General features: G+C 52.1%; 2 protein-coding genes across 5 annotated transcripts in view; both read left to right on the forward strand.

The window, feature by feature from the left end:
* The window catches only part of dmtn (dematin actin binding protein), a 68157-nt gene extending 56321 nt beyond the window's left edge, over positions 1-11836 (forward strand). Inside the window, exons 17-18 of the mRNA XM_052040761.1 lie at positions 95-175; positions 8501-11836. Of these exons, the coding sequence (XP_051896721.1) occupies positions 95-175; positions 8501-8614 (195 nt within the window). The 3' untranslated portion in view covers positions 8615-11836. The remainder of the gene's footprint in view (positions 1-94; positions 176-8500) is intronic.
* A 2966-nt stretch (positions 11837-14802) lies between these two features.
* The window catches only part of LOC127584135 (actin filament-associated protein 1-like 2), a 135412-nt gene continuing 123947 nt past the window's right edge, over positions 14803-26267 (forward strand). For all 4 annotated transcript variants that reach the window (XM_052040710.1, XM_052040711.1, XM_052040706.1 and 1 more), the window contains exon 1: positions 14803-15191. In XM_052040710.1, coding sequence (XP_051896670.1) covers positions 15152-15191 — 40 coding nt within the window. In that variant the 5' untranslated portion in view covers positions 14803-15151. The remainder of the gene's footprint in view (positions 15192-26267) is intronic.

Raw genomic sequence — 26267 nt, forward strand, 5'->3', positions numbered from 1 at the left:
GACCCCATTAGTGGGGAGTGCACCCTGTTAGCAAAGGAGCCGAGATTCTAAAGGTGAATTGTAATGCATTTTGTTTCATGCACCACCTCCACAGATTTACCCGTATGAGTTACTGAAGGCGTGCAGTACCAGAAGCATCAGCCTGCCTCGGGGAGTGGACAGGCCGCGACTAGAGGTAAGGATGAAAGTTAAAGAACCCGTCTCGACAAAACCACCAAAGTAGTGGGATTAAGGAGCAGTAGTGGAAAGACAGGAGGTTATGGGTCATAATGAAATCGCCAGGAACAGTCTACCAAACCGACAGGAGGTGTGTGGTCACGTTCACTGATCACGATACTGGTCTATAAAGCAACCGTTCAAGTTGCAGATAGAATGAAACAGAAGGGGAATGATAAGGAGGAGACTGAGGGGTGAAATAGACCAATGGGTGGCAGGCGGTAGTGGTGATTCCTTTTGGTAGGAAGAATAAGAGAAAGTGAGATAAACTAAATTTAAAAGTAAGAATGCAGAAAGGAAGATCTGGAGGTACTTGCATGCAAATCTGTGAAGGTGGCAGACAAGTGGAGAAGGCTGTTGAAATGGGATCCTTGCTTAACATAACAGTGGGTATTGAAGTGAGGAGGTTCTCCTCTTACAAGTCCTTGGTCTGGCCTTGGGTGAAGCAGTGTGTTCGTTCCTGGCCCAAGGACGTTAACGGTTTGGGAAGGTCAAGAGCAGCCAGGACAAGGGATGGGGAGCAGTTACAGGAAACACGAGACAAGCTGGGGTTGTTCTCCTCTGGGCAGAGAAGGTTTAGACAAGATGTGAAGAGGTCTTTAAATTATAAAGAGCTTTGAATAACTAAGCAGGGAGAAACTGTGCCCTGTGGCAGAAGTGCTGATCACCAGAGGACACAAGTTCAGATCAACACACAAGATGCTGGAGGAACTCAGTGGGTCAGGCAGCAGCTGTGGAGGGAAATGAACCATCGATATTTCAGGTCAGCACCCTTCATCTGGGACACAGATGACAGCTGGAAGACCCAGAGGTGATGTGTAGAGACCTGTAGTGAGTTTGTGACCTGCAGCGTCCTGCCATCTAAGAATGGAAATAAGATTCGACATTAACTTTCAAGGGTGAATTGTGAAATGTAAACGGAGAGCACAGGGAAAGCTATCTGAGCTTCTCCATCTGCAGTGTCTCATCCTATGACGGATAATGTGGATTTAAAGGCTGGGGCTGTGTTTACAATACTCAGAGCAAACTGCAGATGCTGCAAATTTAAAACAAAGTGAGAATTTGCTGGATAAACTCAGCAGGTCAGGCAGCACCTGGGGAGAGAGAACCCTCTGGGTATGTGCACCAGAAATGGGGAAGACAGAGAGACTCATACAGCCCTTTGGCCCGACTGGTCCACGCCGACCAAGCATTTGGTCCGTATGCCTCTAAACCTTTCCTATCCATGCATCTGTCCAAGTGGCTTATAAATGTTAATGTACCTGCCTCGAGCACTTCCTCTGGCAGCTCGTTCCATGTACTGACCAGTCTCTGGGTGAAAAACTCGCCTCTCAGGTACCTATTAAATCTCTCCCCTCTCACCTTAAACCTATGCTGTCTAGTTGTTGCTTCCTCAACCCCCGGGAAAAAGACTGTGCACATTCACCCTATCTGTGCCCCTCCTGATTTTATACACCTCGATAAGATCACCCCTATGCTCCAGTGAATAAAGTCCCACCCTCCTGAACCTCTCTCCATAAAGTCCCTCAAGTCCCTGCAACATCCTCGTAAATCTCCTCTGCCCACTTTCCAGTTTTATGGCATCTTTCCTATAGCAGGGTGACCGAAAACTTTGGTTCCAAATGTGGCCTCACCGATGTCCTGTATAACTGCAGCATCCCAACTTCTGTACTCAATGTCCTGACTGATGAAGTCCAGTGTGCCAGCTTCTTCACTACCCTGTCTACCTGTGACACCGCTTTCAGGGAACCATGTACCTGTACTCCTAGGTCCCTCTGTTCCACAACACTCCCCAGGGCCCTACCATTCACTGTGAAAGTGCTACCCTCATTTATCTTCCCAAAATGCAACACCTCACACTTATCCAAACTAAACTCCATTTGCCATTCCTTGGCCCACTTACCCAGCTGATCGAGATCCCTCTGGAAATCCTGAACCACCTTCACTGTCAACGACACCACTTATTTTAGTGTCATCTGCAGACTTACTAACCATGCCTTGTACATTCATCTATATCAATGATTTGAATGGGACAAACAGCGATCCGCCTGGAACCGAGCCCTGGGAAACACCACTAGTCACAGGCCTCCAGTCCGCAAAATAACCTTCCACCATCACCCTCTGCTTCCTACCATTAAGCCAATTGTGCATCCAATTAGCCAGCTCTCCCTGCATCCTTATCAAAGGCCTTACTAAAGTTCATATAGACCATGTCTACCGCCCTGCTCTCATTGATCTTAATTACTTCTTGCAAAAACTTCTTCAACTTGGTGAGACATGATCTCCCACGCACAGAGCTGTGCCTAATCAACCTCTGTCTTTCCAAATGCATGTCAGAATCAGGTTTACTATCACTGATGTAGGTCAGGAAATGTGTTGTTTTGCATCAGCAGTACAGTGCAAGACATAAAAATTACTGTAAGTTACAAAAATAATAAATAGTGCAAAAGAGGAATAACGAGATAGTGTTCATGGGTTCACGGACCCTTCAGAAATCAGATGGCGGAGGGGAAGAAGCTGTTCCTGAAACGTTGAGTGTTGGTCTTCAGGCTCCTGTACCACCTCCCTGATGGTAGTAACGTGAAGAGGGCATGTCCCAGGTGGTGAGGGTCCTCAGTGATGGAGCCGCCTTCTTGAAGCACCGCCTCTTGAAGGTGTCCTCGATGGCGGGGAGCGTTGTGCCCGTGATGGAGCTGGCAGAGTCGATAACCCTCTGCAGCCTCTTGTGATCCTGCATATTGGAGCCTCCATACCAGGTGGTGACAGAACCAGTCAGGATGCTCTCCACCGTACATCTGTAGAAATTTGCATGAGTCTTTGGTGATAAACCAAATTTTCTCAAATTCCTAATGAAGTAGAGCCACTGGTGTGCCGCCTTTGTGATTGCATCAGTGTGTTGGGCCAGGATAGATCCTCTGAGATGTTGACGCCCAGGAACTTGAAGCTGCTCAACCTTTCCACCGCTGACCCCTCAATGAGGACTGGTGTGTGTTCTCCTGACTTCCCCTTCCTGCAGTCCACAATCAATCCCTTGGTCTTGCTGACACTGAGTGCGATGTTGTTGTTGCAACACCACTCACCCAGCTGATCCATCTCACTCCTGTACGTCTCCTCATCACCATCTGAGATTCTGCCGGCAACAGTGGTGTCATTGGCGAATTTATAGATGGCGTTTGAGCTGTGCCGAGCCACACAGTCACAAGTATAGAGAAAGTAGAGCAGTGGGCTAAGCCCGCATCCTTGAGGTGCACCTGTGTTGATTGTCAGTGAGGAGATGTTACTACTGATCCACACTGATTGTGGTCTCCTGATAAGGAAGTCGAGGATCCAGTTGCAAAGGGAGGTACAGAGGCCCAGGTTTTGAACTGAGGGAATGACGGTGTTGAACGCTGAGTTGTAATCGATAAACAGCAGCCTGGTGTATGCTCCAAAGCCGAGTAGACAGCCAGTGAGATTGCATCTGCTGTAGACCTGTTACGACGGTAGGCAAATTGCAGTGGGTCCACGTCCTTGCTCAGGCAGGAGTTAATTCTAGCCATGACCAACCTCTCAAAGCACTTCATCACAGTAGATGTGGGTGCTACTGGGTGATAGTTGTTGAGGCAGCTCACCCTGCTCTTCTTGGGCACCGGTATGATTGATGCCCTTTTGAAGCAGGTGGGAACCTCCGACTACAGCAGTGAGAGGTTGAAGATGTCCTTGAACACTCCAGCCAGTTGGTCGGCACAGATTTTCAGTACCCGGCCAGGTACACCATCGGGGCCTGACGCCTTGCGAAGGTTCACCCTCTTGAAGGATGTTCTGACGTTGACCTCTGAGACAGGGATCACAGGGTCACCAGATGCTGTGGGATTCACACAGGTGTAGTGTTATTCTCCCTTTCAAACTGTGCATAAAAGGCGTTGAGCTCATCAGGGAGTGAAGCATCACTGCCACTTATGATGTTAGGTTTCACCTTATAGGAAGTAATGGCATGTAAACCCTGCCACAGCTGTTGTGCATCTGATTGTGTCTCTAACTTCACACGGAATTGCCTTTTTGCTCTCACAATGGCCTTCCGTAGGTTGTACCTGGACTTCTTGTAGGGTTGTGGATCACTGGTCTTGAACGCCACAGATCTATCCCTCAGCAGACTGCGAATCTCCTGGTTCATCCAGGGCGTCTAGTTTGGGAAAGCTCGGTATGTTCTTGATGGCATGTCTATCTTATCCCTCAGAATCCCCTCCAGTAATGTACCTCCCACAGATGTTGGGCTGATTGGTCCACAGTTCCCAGGTTTCTCCTCTAGCCCTTCTAAAATAAAGGCCCAACGTTCGCCACTCTCCAGTATTCTGGCACTTCATCCATGGCTAACGATGATGCATATATCTCAGCCAGAGCGCCCGCAATTTCTTCTCCAGCTCCCACAGTGTTCTTGGATATACCTGGTCAGGCCCCAGAGATTTCCCTACCTTCATACACTTTAAGACGTCCAGTACCTCCTCTGCTGCAATGCGGATTATCCCAAAGACCCCCCCCCCCCATCTCAAGGTCCAAAGCCTTCATGTCCTTCTCCATAGTAAAAAGAGGAGAAATACTCATTGAGGACCTTGCCCATTTCCTGTCCGTCCACACAGTTGTCCTCATTGGTCTTTGAGGGGCCTGATTCTCTCTCTAGAAACTTCTTTACCCTTAATATATAAAATCTCTTTAGATTCTCCTTAATCTTCTCTGCCAAAGCTATCTTATGCCCCCTTTTGCCCTTCTGATTTCTATTGGAATTGGTTTATTGTTGTCACTTGTACCGAGGTACAGTGAAAAACTTGTCTTGCACACCGTTCATGCAGATCAATTCATTACACAATGCATTGAGGTAGTACAGGGTAAAACAATAACAGAATGCAGAATAAAGTGTCACAGCTACAGAGAAAGTGCAATGCAGATAGACGATAGTGTGCAAGGTCATAACAAGGTAGATTGTGAGGTCAAGAGTCCATCTTATTGTAGTAGGGAACTGTTCAATAGTCATCGCGGTGGGATTGAAGCTGTCATTGAGTCTGGTGGTACGTGCCCTCAGGCTCCTGTATCTTCTACCTGATGGAAGAGGAGAGAAGAGAGAATGACCCGGGTGGGTGGGGTCTTTGATTATGCCGGCTGCTTCACCAAGGCAGAGAGAAGTATAGACAAGAGTCCATGGAGGGGAGGCTGGTTTCTGTGATGTGCTGGGCTGTGTCCACAACTCTCTGCAGTTTCTTGCGGTCCTGGGCAGAGCAGTTGCTGTACCAAGCCGTGATGCATCCAGATAGGATGCTTTCTATGGTGCATCGATAAAAATTGTTGAGTGTCAAAGGGGACAAACCAAATTTCTTTAGCCTCCTGAGGAAGTAGAGGCACTGGTGAGCTTCCTTGGTCGTGGTATCTACGTGGTTGGACCAGGACAAGCTATTGGTGATGTTCACTCCTAGGAACTTGAAACCCTCAACCCTCCCGACCTCAGCACCATTGATGTTGACAGGTGCATGTACACCGCCTCCCTTCCTGAAGTCGATGACCAGCTCTTTTGTTTTGCTGACATTGAGGGAAAGGTTGTTGTCATCACACCATGTCACTGAGCTCTCTATCTCCTTATTCAGGAGCTTCCTTCTTAAGGAATTTCCTCCTTAAGTACACTCCTGCACCCGCTACACTCCCCTGGATTCACCTGATCCCAGCTGCCTGTACCTGACCCATGCTGCCTCCTTTTTCCTGACCAAAGCCTCAATGCCCTTCATCATCCAGAGTTTCCTACTCCTGCCAGCCTTGCCCTTCACTCTGACACGAACATCAGACGTTGACTCTCGATATCGCACTTTTAAAAGCCTCTCACTTTCCAGACGTCTCTTTGCCTGCAAACAATATACCCCAATCAACTTTTGCAAGTCCCTGTCTAATACCATCAAAATTTGCCTTGCCCCAATTTAGAACTTTAACTTGTGGACCAGATCTGTCCCTTTCCATAACTAATTTAAAACTAATAGAACTATGGTCACTGGTCCCAAAGTGCTCCCCCACTGACACCTCAGTCACTTGTCCTGCCCCATCTCCCAAGAGTAGGTCGAGCTTTGCCCTCTCCCTGGTAGGGCCTTCAATATATTGCATGAGGAAACTTCCATGAACACATTTAACAAATTCCACCCCACCTAAGCCCTTAGCACAATGGCAGTCCCAGTCTATATTTGGAAAGTTAAAATCCCCTACTATGACAACCCTATTATTTTTGTAATTTTCTGCAATCTCCCTCCAAATTGTTCCTCTAATTCTCGTTGACTATTGGGGCCTGTAGTACAATTCCAACAAGTGATCATCCCTTGCAAGTGGGTTTTCAGTAGGAGGGAAGGAGGTGGAGAGTTGTTTAGAAAAAATGTGATTGGATGGGTCGAAATGGCTGTAATTACCAGCACCTCACCCTTCTTGGTCTGTGTCATGGGTTGTTAATGGTCAGTGGTGGGGCTGGCCTAGCAGGCCAGACTTAACAAGTTGGATAAGAAAACCTGACCCCATTTGGTAAAAAAATGGAAAATGCTGGAAACACTTGACGGTCTTGCTGGTCTGCAGAAGGACTTGGACAGGTTGAGGGAGTGGCAGATGGAGTACAGCGCAGGGACGTGTACGGCCATGCACTTCGGTAGAAGGCATAAAGGCGTAGACTATTTTCTAAACGGGGAGTGAATTCAGAAATCGGAGGTACAAAGGGACTTGGGAGTCCTAGTGCAGGATTCCTTAAAAGTTAACTTGTAGGTTGAGTCGGTAGTAAGGAAGGCAAATGCAATGTGAGCATTCATTTCGAGAGGACTAGAATATAAAAGCAAGGAGGTAACGCTGAGGCTTTATAAGGCATTGGTCAGACCACATTTGGAGTATCGTGAGCAGTTTTGGGCCCCATATCTGAGGAAGGATGTGCTGGCATTGAAGAGGGTCCAGAGGGGGTTTATGAGAATGATCCTGGGGATGAAAGGGTCAACGTATGAGGAGCATTTGATGGCCCTGGGCCTGTACTCACTGGAGTTTAGAAGGATGACGGGGGATCTCATTGAAACCTACCGAATATTGAAAGGCCTGGATAGAGTGGACGTGGAGAGGATGTTTCCAGTTGTGGGAGAGTCTGGGACCTGAAGGAACAGCCTCAGAATAGAAGAACGTCCCTTTAGAACAGAGGTGAGGAGGAATTTCTTTAGCCAGAGGGGGTGAATCTGTGGAATTCATTGCCACAGAGGGCTGTGGAGGCCAAGTCATTGGGTATATTTAAAGCGGAGGTTGATAGGTTCTTGATTAGTGAGGGCGTCAAAGGTTACGGGGAGAAGGCAGGAGAAGAGGGAAAAATAAATCAGCCACAACCGATTGGTGGAGCGGACTCGATGGGCCAAATGGCTTAATTCTGCTCCTTTGTCTTATGGTCAACAGGTCAGGCAGCACCTGTGGAGAGAGAAACAGTTAATGTGTCCGATGAGGGACCCTTTATCAGAGCTGAGAAAAGGGAGAAGTAGGTTAGTTTGGGTAGTAGTGAAATGCGGATGAAACCAGGGGCGTTACTCTGATGGTTGGTGGGATCAGGTTATGGCTGTGTAATTTGTTCATGTTGTGGTTCCGGCAAACAGAGCAGGGTAGACGGTGCACAGAGAGGAATAGGGAAAGGATGGCAGGCAGATATCTTTAGTGGTCACATGTACATCGAAACACAGTGAAATGCATCTTTTGTGTAGAGTGTTCTGGGGGCAAGTGTCGCCACGCTTCCAGCGCCAACATAGCACGCCCACAACTTCCTAACCCGTACGTCTTTGGAACGTGGGAGGAAACCGGAGCACCCGGAGGAAACCCGCGCAGACACGGGGAGAACGTACAAACTCCTTGCAGACTCCTCCCTTCCATCCACACTCCCCACTGTTCGTCTTTCCCCACCCATTGGCGCATCCCTGCCCCTGTTTAACAAGTGGGTTACTTCCCCCGGGTCCTCCCTGTCGGTGGTGGTGGGAAGAGTGGGGAGAATGAAGTGGGAGAGGAGCAGTTTTTGCATGGTCCCTGTGTCCCACATGCCAGGAAGGAGACGACTGGCCTGTGGACAGGGAGGAGGGAGTGGGTGGGGTAGGCTGTTGATACCCCAGCAGCTGCTGGGGAATTGTGGGGCTGGCTTTGACCACTTACCGGGAGGAGGAACTGGTTGAGTAAAACTCTCAGAGAAATAAGCAGCTGAGGGTAAGCCAGCTGGGGCGGTGACTTGCCGGGTTGGATATTTCCTGAGCTTGATCACTGTTTATTCCTTCTTCAACAGAGGCATCTGTCTCCCGAGGAGTTCCAGGAGGTTTTTGGGATGACAATTAAGGAGTTTGATAAATTGCCCCAGTGGAGGAGGACTGAGCTGAAGAAGAAGGCTTGCCTCTTTTAACGTGAGAGGGGAACCCTTCGAGAAGTTCCCCTGCTGAGACTCCAGCTCTCTATGGTGGCTGACTTGCTCTTTGCTGGCTGTTACTCCTACAATGTATCATTAGTCTCAGTAATTGCCTAACTTTAATTTTTTTTCTCTCTTCTATTTCATGAAATCTGTTCTCAGTATCCTGGAGTGGAACTCGGGTGAACTTTTGATGTTTTTGATTTGAATCGAGTGTGCTGACTGCTCCCACTGAACCACAGGGCAGAAATGCTACCACTCGACAGCTGCCAACCTGCTTATAGTTCTGCAGTCTCTGCACATGTAGACGATAGTTCATTATCCCAGATGTTGCTCTGTGGTTGCAGAGTGGTTTCGTTTGTGATCAGCACAGCTGTCAGTGAGGCCAGCTCAATGACCAATTGTTCCGATGTTTTGTCAGCAGCACTTCTCCTGAACAAAGAACTGGGCACAAGATTGCATTTGTTGCCATGCATGTTCTCTCACCACTAACCCACAGATCTAGAATAAAACCGTTTCTTCGTCCAAATGCATATTCTGCATTCTTCGTTAAAAATGACTGGGATAAGTTTACTAAAAACTAAAACCTGAGGCAACGAACTTTCAATTACCCCGTGGCTGACACAACACAACAATAAGGCATCATGCAGATTAACTACTGAAAACCAGGTCCAAGTCCTGATCTAATCTATGTTTGGAAGGTACCTATTTATTCACTGTGCTGCCAGAACATGGATGCGATCAGCTGTAGGTAACTGGCAGAGCATAGCTTACACCTCTGTGAAAGGTGACTGAAACCTCCCTGTTACTGCCAATGGAAGGTAAAATATTACATTTTTGTCGAATAATTTCACAGTAAATGTGATGTTTATTCTGCAGGGTACAGATCTTAGTGTTCCCATCTCATTTTCCTCTGCGGTTCCAGTGACATTGGGTGCTGCTTGATTGACCTTTAAATTCTTGGTCGGTTGACGATCTTGTAGCTAGCTGCTTCAAAAAACAAAGTGCACATGACATATACAGTTGTATTTATGTAACAGTCTGATTCATCTTCCACAGCTTGTAGGGATTTCACTGTTTTAGTGTCAGAACTAGTTCTGCAGATAATGGTGTTTGAGCTCAAAGGAGCTTATGGCTGGCTTAAGAAACCACAGATACTAAAACCAACCATGGATGCTCCCTGCCTCCCACAATCACACAAATGATAACATTGCTTTACTATCATTCCAGTAAGTATCTGTTATATTTTTTGTCCACAGAATAGATATCAGATGTTTTATAAAATGGCTTCTTTCACAAGTAGCACTGACTGGAAACATTCTGACATACTGGTGTCCAACTCTTCTCTGGAATTTAGTTCTGTCAGTGTGATGACATTAAGGGTTGGAATTGGGTGGTTTATAAAAGGAAAATTGAGATGGGAACATTAGAATCTGTATCCTGAAGGATAAACATCAAAATTGCTGTAACATTATTCAACGAAAATGTCTTACTTTGCCTTCCATTGATTATATTTATATTCATTTTAGCTCTAGATAGCGATGTTCAGATATTCAGAATCAGATTCTCTGTGACCACAAACTCCTCTCACGTCAAGCTCTGGTTCACCTGATGTGTAGGGGCTGTGGCATCTCGAGGGGTCGGCGCAGTGCAGTGTACCTGCCGCAAGTAACCCCACGCTCAGTACCTGTGAGTGACTGTGGTAATGGTACAGTGTTGGGCAGTAATTGAACAAATGTGTGATCCAGGGGTTTAATGGCCCTCTCAATGGACTGGCTGCTTAAACTCGTACTTGTGTTTTTAATTTCTAGAGAACCAAAACTTTCAAAAGGAAATGACTCTCAGTTCAAACTGCATCTAAGAATTAAATAGAATTTTGGAGAGATCTGGTTATAGCTCCATGGGGAAATCACCTTCCCTCTGCCTCTTGATCTTGCTGACTCTCAACCTCACACTTCCCCCCCCCCCCCCCCCCGCTGCGTGCCTCGTTCTTGCTTCCCACTTCTCCCTGGCTTTGGCTCTCTCCCTTTCTCACCTCACCTCTTGTCCTCTGTTCAATGCCCCTCACTCTGTTTCTCCCGCCCTTCTGTGACCACCGTCCTTCCCTCCCGACGTCTGTCACTCCCACTCAAACGCTCTCATTCTCCCAATCTTTCTAATTCTGTCTTAAATCCTCCCCCCATCTCCCTTTCCACTCTCCGCTCTCTCTGTCCCGTTCTCCCAATCTGTCTCTCACTGCCTTTAACCTTCCCTCTCTCCCCCTCCTCTCCACTGACATTCTTTCCTTTCCCTCACATTCTGAGACTCTCAATTTTTGTCTGCCTCTCTTTAACTCTTGTACTCCTCCTCCTCCTTGTGTCTCATGTTACAACAGTGACTGCAGTTCAAAGGACTTGGTGTAAGATGCTTTGGGACATCTTGAATGGCACGTGTCAGCACCACACAATCCCCGCCTTGTCTTTCTTCACTTCCTTGCTCTTCCTTTCTCTGAATGTCCGTCTCCCTGTGTCTACCCCCTCGCCCCCCCCCCCCCCCCACCGTCCCGTCACAGACACTGACCTGCGGAGGATCTCCAGCAGGCTGGGATTTTATCTGATCTGCTATTTGTCCTTAGGAGTTTGCAGATTTCTTTCACCCATTTGAAGTTGTAAAGATGAACATTGAACACAGGTGACAGTGCTGAGCGTGGGGGCTAGGGTGAGAGGAGCAATGATTTCTATGATAACCGGTGACCTTGGTAAACTGTTGTCCTTAAGCAATAAGTGAAGCTGTTTCACTGCTTTGAGAGCTTCTAATGTGCAGAGGCCCTGATATTGATGAAGCTAAGTTGTGAGACTGTGGTCAACCAAAAGAACATAGTATGTGGCCCTTAAGCTCACGATGTTGCATCAAACTAATTAAACTAGTAATTAAATGCCTAACTAAACTAGTCCCTTCTGCCTGCAAAATGTTCATCTCCCTCCATTCTCTGCACATTCATGTGTCTATCTAAGAGACTCTTAAACACCTCTGTCGTATAGCCTCCACCACCACCCCTGCCAGCGCACTCCAGGCACCCACAACTCTGTGCAAAAAAAAACACCTGCTCCGCACATCTCCTTTGAACTTTCCCTCTCTCACCTTCAATGCATGCCCTCTAGTATTAGACATTTCAATCCTGGGAAAAAGATACTGACTGTCTATCCACGCCTCTCATAATCTTCTCTCTTAAACTTCTATCGCATCTCCCCCTCAGCCTCCACTGCTCCAGAGAAAACAACCCAAGTTTGTCCAACCTCTGCTTATAGCATACGCCCTCTAATCCAGGCAGCATCCTGGTGAACCTTTTCTACACCCTCTCCAAGGCCTCACATCCTTCTGCAATGGAGCGACCAGAATTGAATGCAATACTCCAGATGTGGCCTGATGTTTTGATTTGATGCAGGTTGGCCGATCAGATCGCAGTCCATGAGGGTTCTCACTGTGGTAAAATTCTGAATTGAGGTTTCCTTTGAAATATTTCATTTCATTGTGATTGGCTTTAGCTATTAGAGGTTTCACCAAGTATTTAGTAAATCAGTGCAAACATTTTGGTTTTGACTGGAACACTTTGTGTATTTCTGCTGTTTCAAAGTAAATTCTTCAAAACCATCTGTGTATTTTTGCTGTCCTCCTCGTGTGAAGCTTTGGTGTTTCCTCCGGGAAGCTCCACTCCACTTTACTAATGTTTCCTGTGACCTTCCCCATGGGAGACATGCTGTGCACAAAGGGCCACCTTGCTCAGGGACGCCTCGGTATGCAGAGAACTTGCTTCCATGGGCTCATGAAGAGCAAGATGGCAGTGGAGTTGATACAGGGTCAAGGAAAGGTTGAGATTCTTTGGGATTGGTGCAGAGCCATTGGGAGAGGGAATTTGGGCTTTGACGCTCCAGTAACTGGGCAGCTTCGTTCTCTTTCAGGCATTTGCTGAGCCACGTCTTCTGCAAATTTACAAATCAGAGCTCCTACATTCCCATCCAAGTCACTACTATAGCTCACAAACAGCAACGGTCGCAGCACCGATCACCACTGGGCACAGGCTTCCAATCTTCCCCCTGAAACATTAGCTGTTTCTCCCACAGATGCAGCCTGACCTGCTGAGTATTTCCAGCAGTATCTCACTACCCCTTCCCTCTGCCTTCTACCACCCAGCCAACTTTGGATCCAATTAACCAGCTCATCTGGGATCCCATGTGGTCCCAACCTACCATGCGGGTCAAATATCTTACTGAAGTTCATGGAGACTATGTCTACTGCCTAGAGCATCTGGAGCTAAAGCTGGGCAGTGCGGAGGGGGAGGATTGCTGAGCCACCTGATATATTTTCAAGTCAGGACGGAGTGCAGGTGGTGAAGTTTCCAAGTGCCTCTTTCTCCTGTCCTTGGTCCTAGAGGTTGAGGATTTGGGAGCTGCTGTCGGTGTAGAATGCCCCTCTTATGTTCTGATGATTGGCGTTTATTTTGTCCAATGCTCTGTGATGTTTGCAGTGCCATTGGGTTGCACAGTCATGCAGACAAGTGGCAGCATTCAGCTCTCTGCACTGTTCCGCTATCTAATCTTCTGTGCAGATTGAACAGGATATCCAAGCATCAGGTGATGTGTTACTGCAGTCACACAGACAATGGGGTCTGGTACTGTCCTCACCAAACAAGATACATTGCAAACTGATACTCCACAATCACCGACCCGGGCCAATGCAGTGACCTGTTGCTGCAGTGGTAACATGGGTGGGTCAGACATGAGGGTGACGGCCTCTGTCCTGGGCAGGAGCTGCAGCCCTGCCTCACTCCTGAGGCAGTTTGATGATCCAGTTTGCCTGCAGTCAATATTAACTCCATCATAACTACTTGTGAAAGAATCAGACGATGCTGGAAGTGCCCAGCAGGTCGGGCAGCGTCTGTGAGAGAGGCAGAGTTGATGCTGGGCGACCTGCTGAGGATTTCTAGTGGTTTTGTGTTTATTTCAGGTTTGTGGCATCTGCCGTAGTTGCTTCAGATCTGTGGACAGTTTCGTAAAGTCAAATATCGCCGGGCCCGCCGCATATTTCCAGCCTCTTCCATTCTCACCTTTGAATTCCTGTCACTGGTTGTTTGGGGACCTCTCCCCCTCCTCTCCCTCCCTCCCCTCTCCCCCTCTCCCCCCCTCTCCCTCTCCCCCTCTCCCTCCTCCCTCTCCCCCCCTCTCCCTCCCTCCCCTCTCCCCCCTCACCCCCCCACCACCCCTCCCCCCTCACCCCCCCACCCCCCTCCTCCCTCCCCCCACCCTCCCCCCCCTCCCCCCTCCCCCCCCCTCCCCCCTCCCTCCCCCCTCCCCCCTCCCTCCCCCCTCCCCCCTCCTCCCCCCTCCCCCCTCCCCCTCCTCCCCCCTCTCCCCTCCCCCTCCCCCCTCCCCCTCCCCCTCCCCCCTCTCCCCTCCCTCCCCCTCCCCCCTCCCCCCTCCCCCTCCCTCCCCCCCCCTCCCCCCCCTCCCCCCTCCCCCCTCCCCTCCCCCCTCACCCCCCCCTCCCTCCCCCCTCACCCCCCCCACCCTCCCCCCTCACCCCCCCACCCCCTCCTTCCCCCCCCACCCCTCCTTCCCCCCCCCTCCCCCCTCCCTCCCCCCTCCCTCCCCCCCCTCCCTCCCCCCTCCCTCCCCCCCTCCCCCCCCTCCTCCCTCCCCCCTCCCCCCCCCTCCCTCCTCCCCCCCCTCCCTCCCCCCCCCTCCCTCCTCCCTCCCTCCCCCCCCCTCCTCCCCCCCTCCCTCCCCCCCTCCCTCCCCCCTCCCTCCCTCCCCTCCCTCCCCCCTCCCTCCCCCCCCTCCCTCCCCTCCCTCCCCCCCTCCCCCCCCTCCCTCCCCCCCCCACCCCCCCCCCTCCCTCCCCCCTCCCTCCCCCCCCCCCCCCCCCCCTCCCTCCCCCCCTCCCTCCCCCCCCCTCCCTCCCCCCTCCCTCCCCCCCCTCCCTCCCCCCCCTCCCTCCCCCCTCCCTCCCCCCCCATGAGACGGTGAAACCGTCCCGCTTGCCCGCGTATCGGAGGGGAGGGAGGGAGGGACAGGGAGATCTCCGCGGGGGCTGACCTCCTGCCCGCGACCTCCTGATCCTGATTCCTGACCTCCCGTCCCCGACCTCACGTCCTTGACCTCTTGACTCCGACCCCCCGTCCTTGACCTCCTGACCCCCCGTCCTTGACCTCCTGACCCTGACTCCGACCTCCCGTCCCTGACCTCCTGTCCTTGACCTCCTGACCCTGACTCCTGACCTCCCATCCTTGACCCCTGACCTCCTGTCCCCGACCTCCCGTTCTTGACCTCCTGACCCTGACCTCCGGACTCCGCCCTCCCGTCGCTGACGTCCAATCCTTGACCCCCTGACCTGCTGTCCCCGACCTCCCGTCCTTGGCCTCTTGACCCTGACTCCTGACCTTCTGTCCCTGCCCCCGTCCCCCCGCCGCTGACCCCCCGCCCCCGGCCGCTCCTGGCTGGGGTTGAGCCGGGAAGGAGCGGGGCTCCGGCCACGTGTCGCAGCCTCCCGGGGCGGTAGATGGTGCTCTGCCGGGAGTTGGACGGCGGCCGAGGCCGCAGTGAGTGTTGGTGGGAGAGGCCGGGCTGGGCCGGGCCGGGCCGGGCGGGCGGCAGGGAGGGAGGGAGCTGCGGAGACAAAGGCAGCAGCGCGGCGATGGGACGTGCCGGGGGCCGCTAGCAGCCGGCGCCAGGATGAGCGCGGACAGAGGTAACCGGGGCTGTTCCCCGCCGCTCCGGGTCGGTGCGAACTCCCTCAGAAACTTCGTGTTTGGGACATTTCAGAGCAGTGACCGAGCTGCGGAGATCGGCGGCACCTACTGCCGCCCGGCACACGGTGTCCGCACCCTGTCCTGACCGCCGAATAGCCGGGCACTGTGGGAGAATAACACCCCCCTCCCTCCCATCTCTCCCCCCCCCCCACCTCTCCCCCCCCACACCCCTCTCCCCCCACCCCTCTCCCCCCCACCCCTCTCCCCCACCTCTCCCCCCACCTCTCCCCCCCCACCCCTCTCCCCCACCACCTCTCCCCCCACCTCTCCCCCTCTCCCCCCTCCCTCCCCTCTCCCCCTCTCCCCCCTCCCTCCCCCTGCTCTCCCTCCCACCCCTCTCCCCCCTGCTCTCCCACCCTCTCTCTCCCCCTCCCCCCTCCCCTCTCTCTCTCCCCCTCACCCCTCCCCTCTCCTCTCCCTCCCCCCTCTCCTCTCCCTCTCCCCTCCGCTCCATCCTCTCCCCCTCCCTCTCCTCCCTCCTCTCCCCTCCTCCCCCTCTCCTCTCCCCCTCCCTCCCCCCTCTCCTCTCCCCCTCCCTCCCCCCTCCCTCTCCCCCTCCCTCTCCCCCTCCTCCCCCCTCCCTCCCCCCCCTCCCTCCCCCTCCTCTCCCCTCCTCCCCCCTCCCTCCCCCCTCTCCTCTCCCCCTCCCTCCCCCCTCTCCTCTCCCCCCTCCCTCTCCTCTCCCCCTCCCCCTCCCCCCCTCCCTCCTCTCCCCCTCCCTCCCCCTCTCCTCTCCCCCTCTCCTCTCCCCCTCCTCTCCTCTCCCCCTCTCCTCTCCCCCTCTCCTCTCTCCCTCTCCTCCCCCCTCTCCCCCCCTCTCCTTCCCCCTCTTCTCCCCCCCCCCCTCCGCTTTCCCTGGGCTAACAGGGGCCACAGCCAGAGCTGATGGACTGACCCTGTCCACGGGGATGGACAGCACTTGGAACAGGGTGTGTTTGGGTTGTAACGTTGCGGCACCTCGGGGAACGTGTGCTCGGCGAGTCTGCAGGTAACGGCGTTGGCTGCTGGTGTTCTGGTGGAAGGAAGAAGAAAACGCTCATCGGAGGGGCTGGAAATCTGAGTGCTGGAAACACTCAGCAGGTCGGGCAGCGTCTGTGGAGCGAGAGAGAGAGACGGGCGATGGTTCAGGTCGGGAACCTTTTACGAACACATCCCGGCAGTGACCGGACCATTCGGCCCATGTGGCCGCCCTGCTCCTTCCCCCAGCTTCTCCGCCCCAAACCCTCACCCCAGCAAGGGCGCTCCGTGACCGCAGCCGTCTGTGGGGGGGACAGTCCTCACTCTAGACTACCCTGTGTGGGCTGAGACCGCAACCCCCAGGTGTAGGATCTGCGGGCAGGGTGGAGACTGGTGCCAACCTGCCCGATCCATCTCAGTGTCAGTCCTTGCCACGTCCGTGCTGCACTCACGGGACAAACCGTCCCAGGGATGTGGTTGGTCCGTGTGGGTGGAGGGACAGTGGGACACCAGTCTGTCAGTTATTCAGGTTACGCTGGACCTTAGTTGTGGGTCTAGGAGTTTGTGTTGGAGCAATTGGCTGTTTGTGGTACAGGAGTGTGCGGGGGTGGAGGTGGATTTGGGGTGCTATTTAGTGGTTTTGGTTTGAATTTCCTTTGTAGGATCCGGGCACTGCTAGAAAGGCCAGCACTTATTCCACATCCCTAATTGCCCTTGGCAACTGAGTGGCTTGTGAGGCCATTTCAGAGGGCGTTGATGAGTCAACCGCGCTGGGGGTTTGGGGTCACATAGGTAAGGAGGGCTGATTCCTTCCCCTAGTGAAACACAAAGGTTATTGAGATGTTCCACTAGTTTATGGTCATTTGTACAGAGTACTAGATTTTAAAATTCCAGATTAGCGATCTGAATTTAATGCTGAGATTTTAATGGTCACAGGATTATTATCCTAGTACCCAGTCAACTAACCCAGTCAACTAACCTAACTGCTGCACCATCATCATATCTGTGAGTGTGAGTGCGTGTGCGTCTCTCTCTGTGAGTTTGCGTGTCTGTGAGTTTGCGTGTCTTTATGTGTGTGAGTGTGTGTGGCTGTGTGTGTGTGAATGTGTGTGTGTGGGGGGGGGAGGAGGGGAGAAGCTGTGTCTAACTCTGCTCCTGCTCCTTCCCTCCCCCCCCACTGTTTACTCCTTCCCCTTCCTTTGTTTCTCCCTTCCTACTTTTCCTCCTTTCCCTCTCCCTTCTTCTGCCCTCTCACCCCACCCGCCTCTCTGCCCCTCTCACCCCACCCGCCTCTCTGCCCCTCTCACCCCACCCGCCTCTCTTCCCCTCCCACCCCACCCGCCTCTCTTCCCCTCCCGCTCCCCCTCTCTCACAGCTGAGTGTCATGTCCAAACTGATCTCCATCTCGGAAAGTACATAATTGTTGAGCTGCCGGAAATGTTGGTCCCATCTCCCGTTCCCTGGAGAACAGCGCAGACTGTTTGTTGAAGGTTTGAACAGGGCCTTGAGGAACTAACAGACTGATTGTAATCTCTGGAACGCCCAGAGCTGGAACTTGAGAAGAATCGGTCGCTTTTTATGACCTGGTGCAATTCCCCACGGTTTGGGCCTCCCCACCTCACAATCTGTAACACTGAAGCCGGGACCCTCGGATTGTTCACTGCAGTCAGAACGTCCTGTTGTAATGCTTAGACAGCTACACAGAAACCCCATAGCTACGGGTTATCTTGAAAGGCAATAAAATAACAAGATTCCTTTAGTACAATTAAGGTACCAAAGCATCTCAAAATACTTCAGAGCAGAATTAGCAAATAGAGAGCTCAGAGCCACTTAGAAACACAAGAGACTGCAGATGCTGGAATCTGGAGCAACACACAAAGTGCTGGAGGAATTTTGCAAAGCAGACTGTGTGTAGTTCTGAGCCATTTGTTGGGCCAGGTGACCAAATGTTTGAAAGTGCAAGTCTGAAGGAGCACCTTAAAAGATAAGGGAGCTGGAAAGAGGTGGGAGTAATCCCAGAGCTGAGGGCCTTGACAGTAACTGCCCCCAGTGACCCGGTGACGGTGGGGAGTAGTGAGGTTGATGGGGAGCAACAGGCTCCCCATCGGATACAGTGGGATGTTGATGTTGGCAGCTGCATTCATAAAGTCAAACCAGGTAATGGTAACGATGACCAACCAGCGTTTAATGTCCCTTCAGATGGAGGTTTCTATTTTTCATTCATTGATGGGCAGGGCCAGTGTTTCTGTCCGTTCGAGAAAAAAATTCAACAAGTACTGGAAACCTGAAATCAAAACACAAAACCCCCAGGAAACCTTACAGGGGGAGTTCCTGCATCTCCCAGTCTGGGCAAAGGATCAGGATGCCCCGTGCTTGGGAGCAGAACCGGCAAGGGATTGCATTCTGATGTGTTCTGCGTTCTGGTCCCTAGTCTTTCCTGTGGGAAGTTGCAGGAGTGCTGTTTACAGATGAGCTGAGTGAGGTGCAGTGTGGACACAGACCGCAGATGCCGGAATCTGGAGCAACAAACGACCCGCTGGAAGAACTCTGTGTGGAGCAGCATCTGTGCGGGGAGAGGAGTTGTCAACATTTTGGGTCGAAACCCTGCATCAGGGCTCTGGAAGTCCAGCATGAGGAATCAGGAAGATGCAGCGCGCTCTGTGGACGGGACGCGGTGCAGTCATTGTGTGCCCAAGGTTGAGGAAATGAATGTTTAGTGTAGTCAGACCAATCTTATCATCAACCCCGTTTTGAAATTCCTGCCTGGTTTCACCCCTCCTTATCTCGATAATCTGCAGGAACCCTTTGAACTTCCCAGATATCTGTGCTCCTCCAATACTGGACACTTGAGCACATCCCAAATTTAATTTTTCCACCCTCGCTGGCTGAAGCTGCTCCAGCATCTTCCGTGGCTTGTCTGTCTTTGTACAACTGCTGTGGCTCCGTTTCCCATTGTGTGTGTTCTCTGATGGAAACTGCTCCTGTAGCTGCTAATGGCTGGAGTGTGTATCTTCATCTCCTTCCCTTCAAGTGATTGGTGCTCCTTGGGGCAATCCTTGTTGTAAATGCCACCAAGAGGGTTTGGATCTGGCACCTGTGGCGTGAGAGAGCTGACCATACAAGTCCAGTTTTGTTTCAGTGGGGATGTGAGGTTCCCTTTCTGGTCAGTTGTCTGGGATTTTACTGCGGAATCAGATCTCCCATTGTGGCTTACGTCCTGTTCACCTGGACGCACCGACACCCTGTACCCACCCAGCACCGCTCACACAAGGACAGCCCCTCGAGCCTGCTCCACCGTTCATCGAGATCGTGGCTGACCTCCCACCGTTCCCATCTCCCTTCACTCCCCTGATACCTGAAACTCTATTGTTTTATTTGAATAACCAGGGACTGAGCCTCCACTGCCTCTGGGGGAGAGAATTCCAAAGGTTCACTATCCCTTCAGTCAAAAACATTTCTCCACTTGGTTCTAACTGGCCAGCCCTTCCCCTGAGAATGCGTCTCCTGCTCGCGGACTCCTCGTTCAGGTGAAACATCCCCGGGCCTGATGAACCTTGTAAGAATTTTGTCAACTTCAATCAGATCACCTCTCATTCTTCTAAACTCAAGAATACGGAGTTTTACAGCTCAGCAGCCAGCACAGAAATAAGTGAATCTTCACTGCATTTCCTCTATGGCAAGGTTATCTTTCTAAATTACAATACACAGTACTCCAGGTGTGGTCTAGCTAAGGCCCTGTATGGCAGCAGTGAGACACCTGTACTCTTGTACTCAAATTGTCTCTCAATAAAGACCAATTTACCATTTCTATCTGCTTGCTGCATCGTTACCTGTCAGTGAGTGGGTACAAAGAAACCAGGTCTCTGAATATCAGCATTACCCCATCCATCCCCATTAAACATGCCCTGCTGTTCTGTTTTGTGGATGACCTCACATTACACCATATTCCATCCGCACTTCTCACCCGCTCCCTTGTCTCTGTCCCAGTGAAGCCTCTACATCCTCCCCATTACTCCCACTCCCACCTAGTTTGGTATCATCAGCGAACTTGGAAGTATGACATGTGGTTCCCTCGGTCAATTCGTTGATGTATATTGTGAACAGCTGGGGTCCCTCTTGTCACAGCTCGCCAACCTGTGAAAGATCTTTTTATCTCTTTATACCTTTAAACTAAAGATCTTTTTACTTTAAGGGGCATGGCTTTACAGTAATGGGTGGGAAGTTCAAGGGAGATATCAGAGGAAGGTTTTTTACCCAGAGGGTGGTTGGGGTACGGAATGCGCTGCCTGGGGTGGTGGTGGAGGTGGGTACGTTGGTCAAATTCAAGAGATTACTAGATAGGCATATGGAGGAATTTAAAATAGAGGGATATGTGGGGGGAAGGGGTTAGATAGTCTTAGGCGAGGTTTAAAGGTCGGCACAACATTGTGGGCAGAAGGGCCTGTATTGTGCTGTACTGTTCTATGATTGTATGATCGCCACGAAAACTTCACTGAGAATTATTACAAAAAGTGGCTTTTGTAGATAAGAAGATATTAGCACCTGGTCAAAGAGAGAGGTTTTAAAGAATGTCATAAAGGATGGTACATTGGCCCATTCTTGCACACAAGAAGGTTACAGGTGGGTGGAAGCATCTGTGAGAAGTTTCAAGGGAAGCCGTTGTTTAATGGAGAGCCGATCTTGCTGGCGTGCAGGGGACACTGGCGTGCAGGGGACTTGGTGCGAGTCGGGACAGACAGCACATCAGCTCAGGTTGGTTGGATGAAGGAGGTCGAGGAGAACGTTGAGGCAGAACTTGGAGGGGTAAAGGTGTGGGTGAGGGTTTCAGGAGCAGGGGTCTGAGGCAGGGGGGGATTATCAAACCACACGCCCCTGTCTGATTGGACAACACAGACAGTTTTACATTTCAGAGTTATTTGACAAGAACTTACCACTGATCTTCACCAGTTTTGTGTGAAGAATCTAATTTCAGGAATGTTCTCTGCAAATGCTGAAAGAGAACTGCAGGTTGGGTGTGGATGCGTGGGATGTTCCAGCATCCCTGCATCTGCTAAACCCCTCTCCCCATCAGGGCCAACATCTGGCTCTGGAACTCGGAACGCGCTTCCTGCAGATATGGCGGAGGCAGCTTCCAGTGTGGAGGGACCTGGATAAATGAGAGAACATTGCAAGGATATGGAGGGGAGGCTGGAGGTGGGACTGGTGAGTTCCTCTGGGAAGGGGAGCCAGTCGGTGTGGTCCTGTGCAACGATTCCATGATTCTCCGACACCGGAGGGCAGGATTACTGTCCTGGCGTCGAGGGCTTCACCTTCCTCAGTCGATGAAAAGCTGCAGGGCAGTGTAGGCGGTTCATTGGCTGGGGCGTGGCCTCTGACGTACGGCTCTGTGCTGGGTCTGTTCCATGCTGTCATCGAGCAAACAAACGGGAGACAAGTTTAGTGGGCAGCCACTGTTGAAGGGGATGCTCCACGGTGCGTCACGGATGGCCGAGCGAAGTCACGGATGGCCTCGTATCGTGGTCAGTGCTGTTTCCATCCATTCCTCATGCGATGTCCACTGAGCCTTCACGTTGCAGTTCTTCAGCAAGTGGTTCTTTGGCCACTGGGGAGACCCTGGTGATGACAGACAGCAGGAAGGCCCTTCTGTTGTTACTGACGCCGGCTCTGCCTCCTTTCTCGAAGGTGGTCAGGGTTATGGCATCTGTACGGGCTGGGGGACCCTCCACTCCGCCCGTGGGTCGCTCCACCCGTGGGTCACCCCACACTCTGCCTGCGAGGTTGTGGGTTTCCCACTGAAGCTGCTCCCGTCAGTGTTGCTGCAACAGGGAAGCCGCTGCTCCTGAGGCTGTGTCGTTGGCGGTTATGGCGGTTTACTGCCAGGAGGGATTGGGGGGTCCTCGGCATCGACCCCAGATCCCATGAAATCTCGTGTCCGGTTAATCTACTGCCCCCCTCAGCTGCTGAATCGATGCCACTCCACGTAGAACCACACTTGGCAGAAGCACAGGGTGGCAAAGGCACAGCAGGTACTCTGGGTGGGGGCTCCAGTGCCCGCCCACCTCTGGGTGGGGACACCAGTGCCCATCACTGGGAGAGGCCTGGGGTCGCCACCGCTGACTGAGCTGGCCGGGGGATGGACCTTGCTGCCAGATTGGATCCGGGGCAGGTGGCAAGGGGACCAAGAGGGAAAACCCGACAATCTCGTCCTCACTGCTCTCCCTGCTGCAGATACATCTTCCCACGGTGGTATCAGTGGGAGTGACTACCCCACAGCTCCATCTTCACGGTGAAAGCCCACTACATTGTGTGGTGTGGCATTACCCCCGTGCTAACTGGGACCGACTGTCAGCATCTAGCAGCTCAGGACTGGACATCCACGAGGACATCCAGCAGCAGCAGACGTACTCAGCCACAATGGCCTGGTATATACCCCGCTCCACCTTCACCGTCAAAGGGTTCACCCTGGTTCAGTGAGGGGTGCAGGAGGACATGCCTGGAGCAGCACCAGGGAGACCTCGGAGTGAGGGATCCAGCCGGTGACGCTACAAGACAGGACCACTTCCACGCCAGACAACATGAACGGCATGTAATGGACTAAGTGATCCCACAGCGCACGGACCAGATCTCAGCTCTGCAGCCGTGCCACACCCAGTGGAGAATGATGGGGGGAATTGAGACAACTCACCGGAGGAGACTCCACAGATATCTCCATTCCCAGCGACAGGGGAGCCCAGCACATCAGTGCAGAAGAGAAGCTGAAGCATTTGCAAGAGTCTGCAGCTGAGTGGATGCTCCGTTTTGGCCTCCCCCAGTGGTCCCCAGCACGATAGGCGTCAGTCTTCAGCCAATCCAATTCATTTCTCGTGAGATCAAGAAACGGCTGAAGGCACTGGATATAGCAGTGGCTCTGGGCCCTGACAACATTCCTGCGATAGTACCGAGGACCTTTTCTCCAGAACTCGTCTTGTCCTTGGCCAAGCTGTTCCAGTGCAGATACAGTTCTGGCATCTACCCAGCAATGTGCAACGTTGCCCAGGTATGTCCTGTCCACACGCAGGACAAATCCAACCTGGCCAGTTCCCACCTAGCTGGTCTATTCTTGATCATCAGCAAAGCGACGTATAATCGAGGGCGATGAGTTGCTCAGCTCCTGACCTCATTACAGCCTTGGTCCAAACATGGACAAAAGAGCTGAACCCCAGAGGTGAAGTGAGAGTATCTGTCCTTCACATCAAGGCAGATTTGACCGAGTCTGGCATTGAGCCTGGGCTAATCGGGAGTTGGTGGGAATCAGGGGACCCCTCCGCTGGTTGGAATCAGACCCAGGACAGAGGAAGCTGGTTGTGGTGATTGGAGTCACACATCTCAGCCACAGCACCTCATTGCGGGAGTCCCTCAGAGTCGTGTCTGAGGCCCAGCCACCTTCACTGACCTTCAGTGGTAAGGTCAGAAGTGGGATGTTCACTGATGATCACTCCATGTTCAGCACCATTCGCGACTCCTCAGATAATGAAACAGTCCACAGCCAAATGCACAAGTTCTGGACAATACCCAGGCCTGGGCTGACAGGTGGCAGGTAACAGTCCCACCACATGTGCCAGACATTGACGATGTCCAACAAGGGAAATCTAGCTACCACCCTGACATTCAATGAATCAGCGCCACCACTGCCCAGAACGTGAACTGGAGTAGCCTCATACGCACTGTGGCTACAAGAGCAGGTCAGAGGCTGGGAATCCTGCGGTGAGAACTCACCTCCCGACTCTCCAAAGCCCGTCCACCATCTACAAGGCTCAAGTCAGGAGTGTGATGGAGCACCCTCCACTGCCTGGGTGAGAGCAGCTTCAACAACACTCAAGAATACGGCACACACACACCATACAGGACAAGCTAACGTTACAAGGAGATCTAAACCAGCTTGGGAAGTGGGCCAGAGAGCGGCAAATGGAATTTAACTCGGACAAGTGTAGGTGATGCACTTTGGTGAGTTAAACCAGGGCAAGGCTTACACAGTGAATGGCAGGGCCCTGGAAAGTGTTGTAGAACAGAGGCACCGAGGGTTACGGGAACAGTGTCCCGAAAGTGGAGACACAGGAAATCAGGGTGGTGCAGAAGGCTTTTGGCACACTTGCCTTCATGGGACGGGGCATTGAGTACAAGAGCTGGGATGTCATGTTGCAGCCGTATGAGATGTTGGTGAATTATGAGCAGTTCTGGTCACCCGGGTATAGGGAGGACGTTGTTAAGCTGGAGAGGCTGCAGAAAAGATTCACAAGGATGTTACCGGGACCGGAGCGCTTGAGTTGTAAGGAGAAACTGGATAGGCCGGGGCTTTTCTCTCTGGAGAGCAGGAGGCTGACGGGTTGACCTTGCAGTGGTTTATAAAATCATGAGGCGCGCATATAAGGGGGATGGTAGTCTTTTTCCCCAGGGTAGGGGAGTCTGAAACTAGAGGCCGTAGATTTAAGGTGAGGGGAAAGATTAAAGGGGGATCTGAAGGTGGTGGGTATATGGAACGAGCTGCCAGAGAATGTTATAGAGGCCGATATATGTATAACGTTTAAAAGACATTTAGACAGGTACATGGATAGGAAAGGTTTAGAGGGATATGGGCCAAATGCAGGCACATGGGGTGAGCTCAGGTAGTGATGGATGAGTTGGCTGAAGGGCCTGTTTCCGTGCTGTATAACACTGACTGCATGACACAACAGCCCATTTGGTAGGTACCCCATCCACCACCACACACAGGAGGCAGCAACCTGTACCATCTACAAGGTGCACTGCAGCAACTCACCAAGACCCCTCAGACACCACCCCTACCAGCTGGAAGGACAAGGGCAGCAAAAGCCCGGCGAAAACCACCCCCTGGAGGTTGCCCTCCAAGCCTCACACCGTCCCCACTTGGAAATGTATCGCCGTTCGTTCACCGTCGCTGGGTCACAATCCTGGAGCTCCTTCCCTAACAGCACTGTGGGTGTACCCACACCTCAGGGACTGCAGCGGGTCGAGAAGGCAGTTCACCACCACCTTCACAGGGCAGCTGGGGACGGGCAATGAACTGCTGGCTCAGCCTGCAAAGCCCACATCCCTAGAATGCATCTCAAAAGTTGGCAGGCGGTATTTTCAATTTGTTGGTTGGGCTGGGCAGGGAGGGGTGCTGGGAGATGAGCGAAGGGCACTCGCAGCAAGGACAGTCACTGTTGAGCAGGTCTGGAGTGTTCCATCCAGTGGGCTCTGATCATAGAACATAGAGCAGTACAGCACAGGAACAGGCCCTTCGGCCCACAATGTTGTGCCAAACTGATTAAACTGGTAACTAAGTGCCTAACTAAACTAATCCCTTCCACCTACTCATCCATCTCCCTCCATTCTCTGCACATTCATGTGCCTATCTAAGAGCCTCTTAAACACCTCTGTTGTATCTGCCTCCACCACCACCCCTGGCAGAACATTCCAGGCACCCACCACTCTCTGTGTAAAAAAAAACTTGCCCTTTGAACTTTCCCCCCTCACCTTAAATGTATGCCCTCACTATAGGAAGGATGTGGAGGCGTTGGAGAGGGTGCAGAGGAGATTTACCAGGATGCTGCCTGGATTGGGGAGTATGGATTATGAGGAGAGATTAAAGGAGCTAGGGCTGTTGTCATTGGAGAGGAGGAGGATGAGGGGAGACATGATAGAGGTATACAAGATATTGAGAGGAATAGATAGAGTAGAGAGCCAGTGCCTCTTTCCCAGGGCACCAATGCTCAAAACAAGAGGGCATGGCTTTAAGGTAATGGGTGGGAAGTTCAAGGGAGATGTCAGAGGGAGGTTTTTCACCCAGAGAGTGGTTGGTGCATGGAATGCGCTGCCTGGGGTGGTGGTGGAGGCTGATATGTTGGATTGTTAGATAAGCATATGGAGGAA

Source organism: Pristis pectinata, chromosome 29 (genome assembly GCF_009764475.1).
Source record: "Pristis pectinata isolate sPriPec2 chromosome 29, sPriPec2.1.pri, whole genome shotgun sequence".
Lineage (NCBI taxonomy): Eukaryota > Metazoa > Chordata > Chondrichthyes > Rhinopristiformes > Pristidae > Pristis > Pristis pectinata.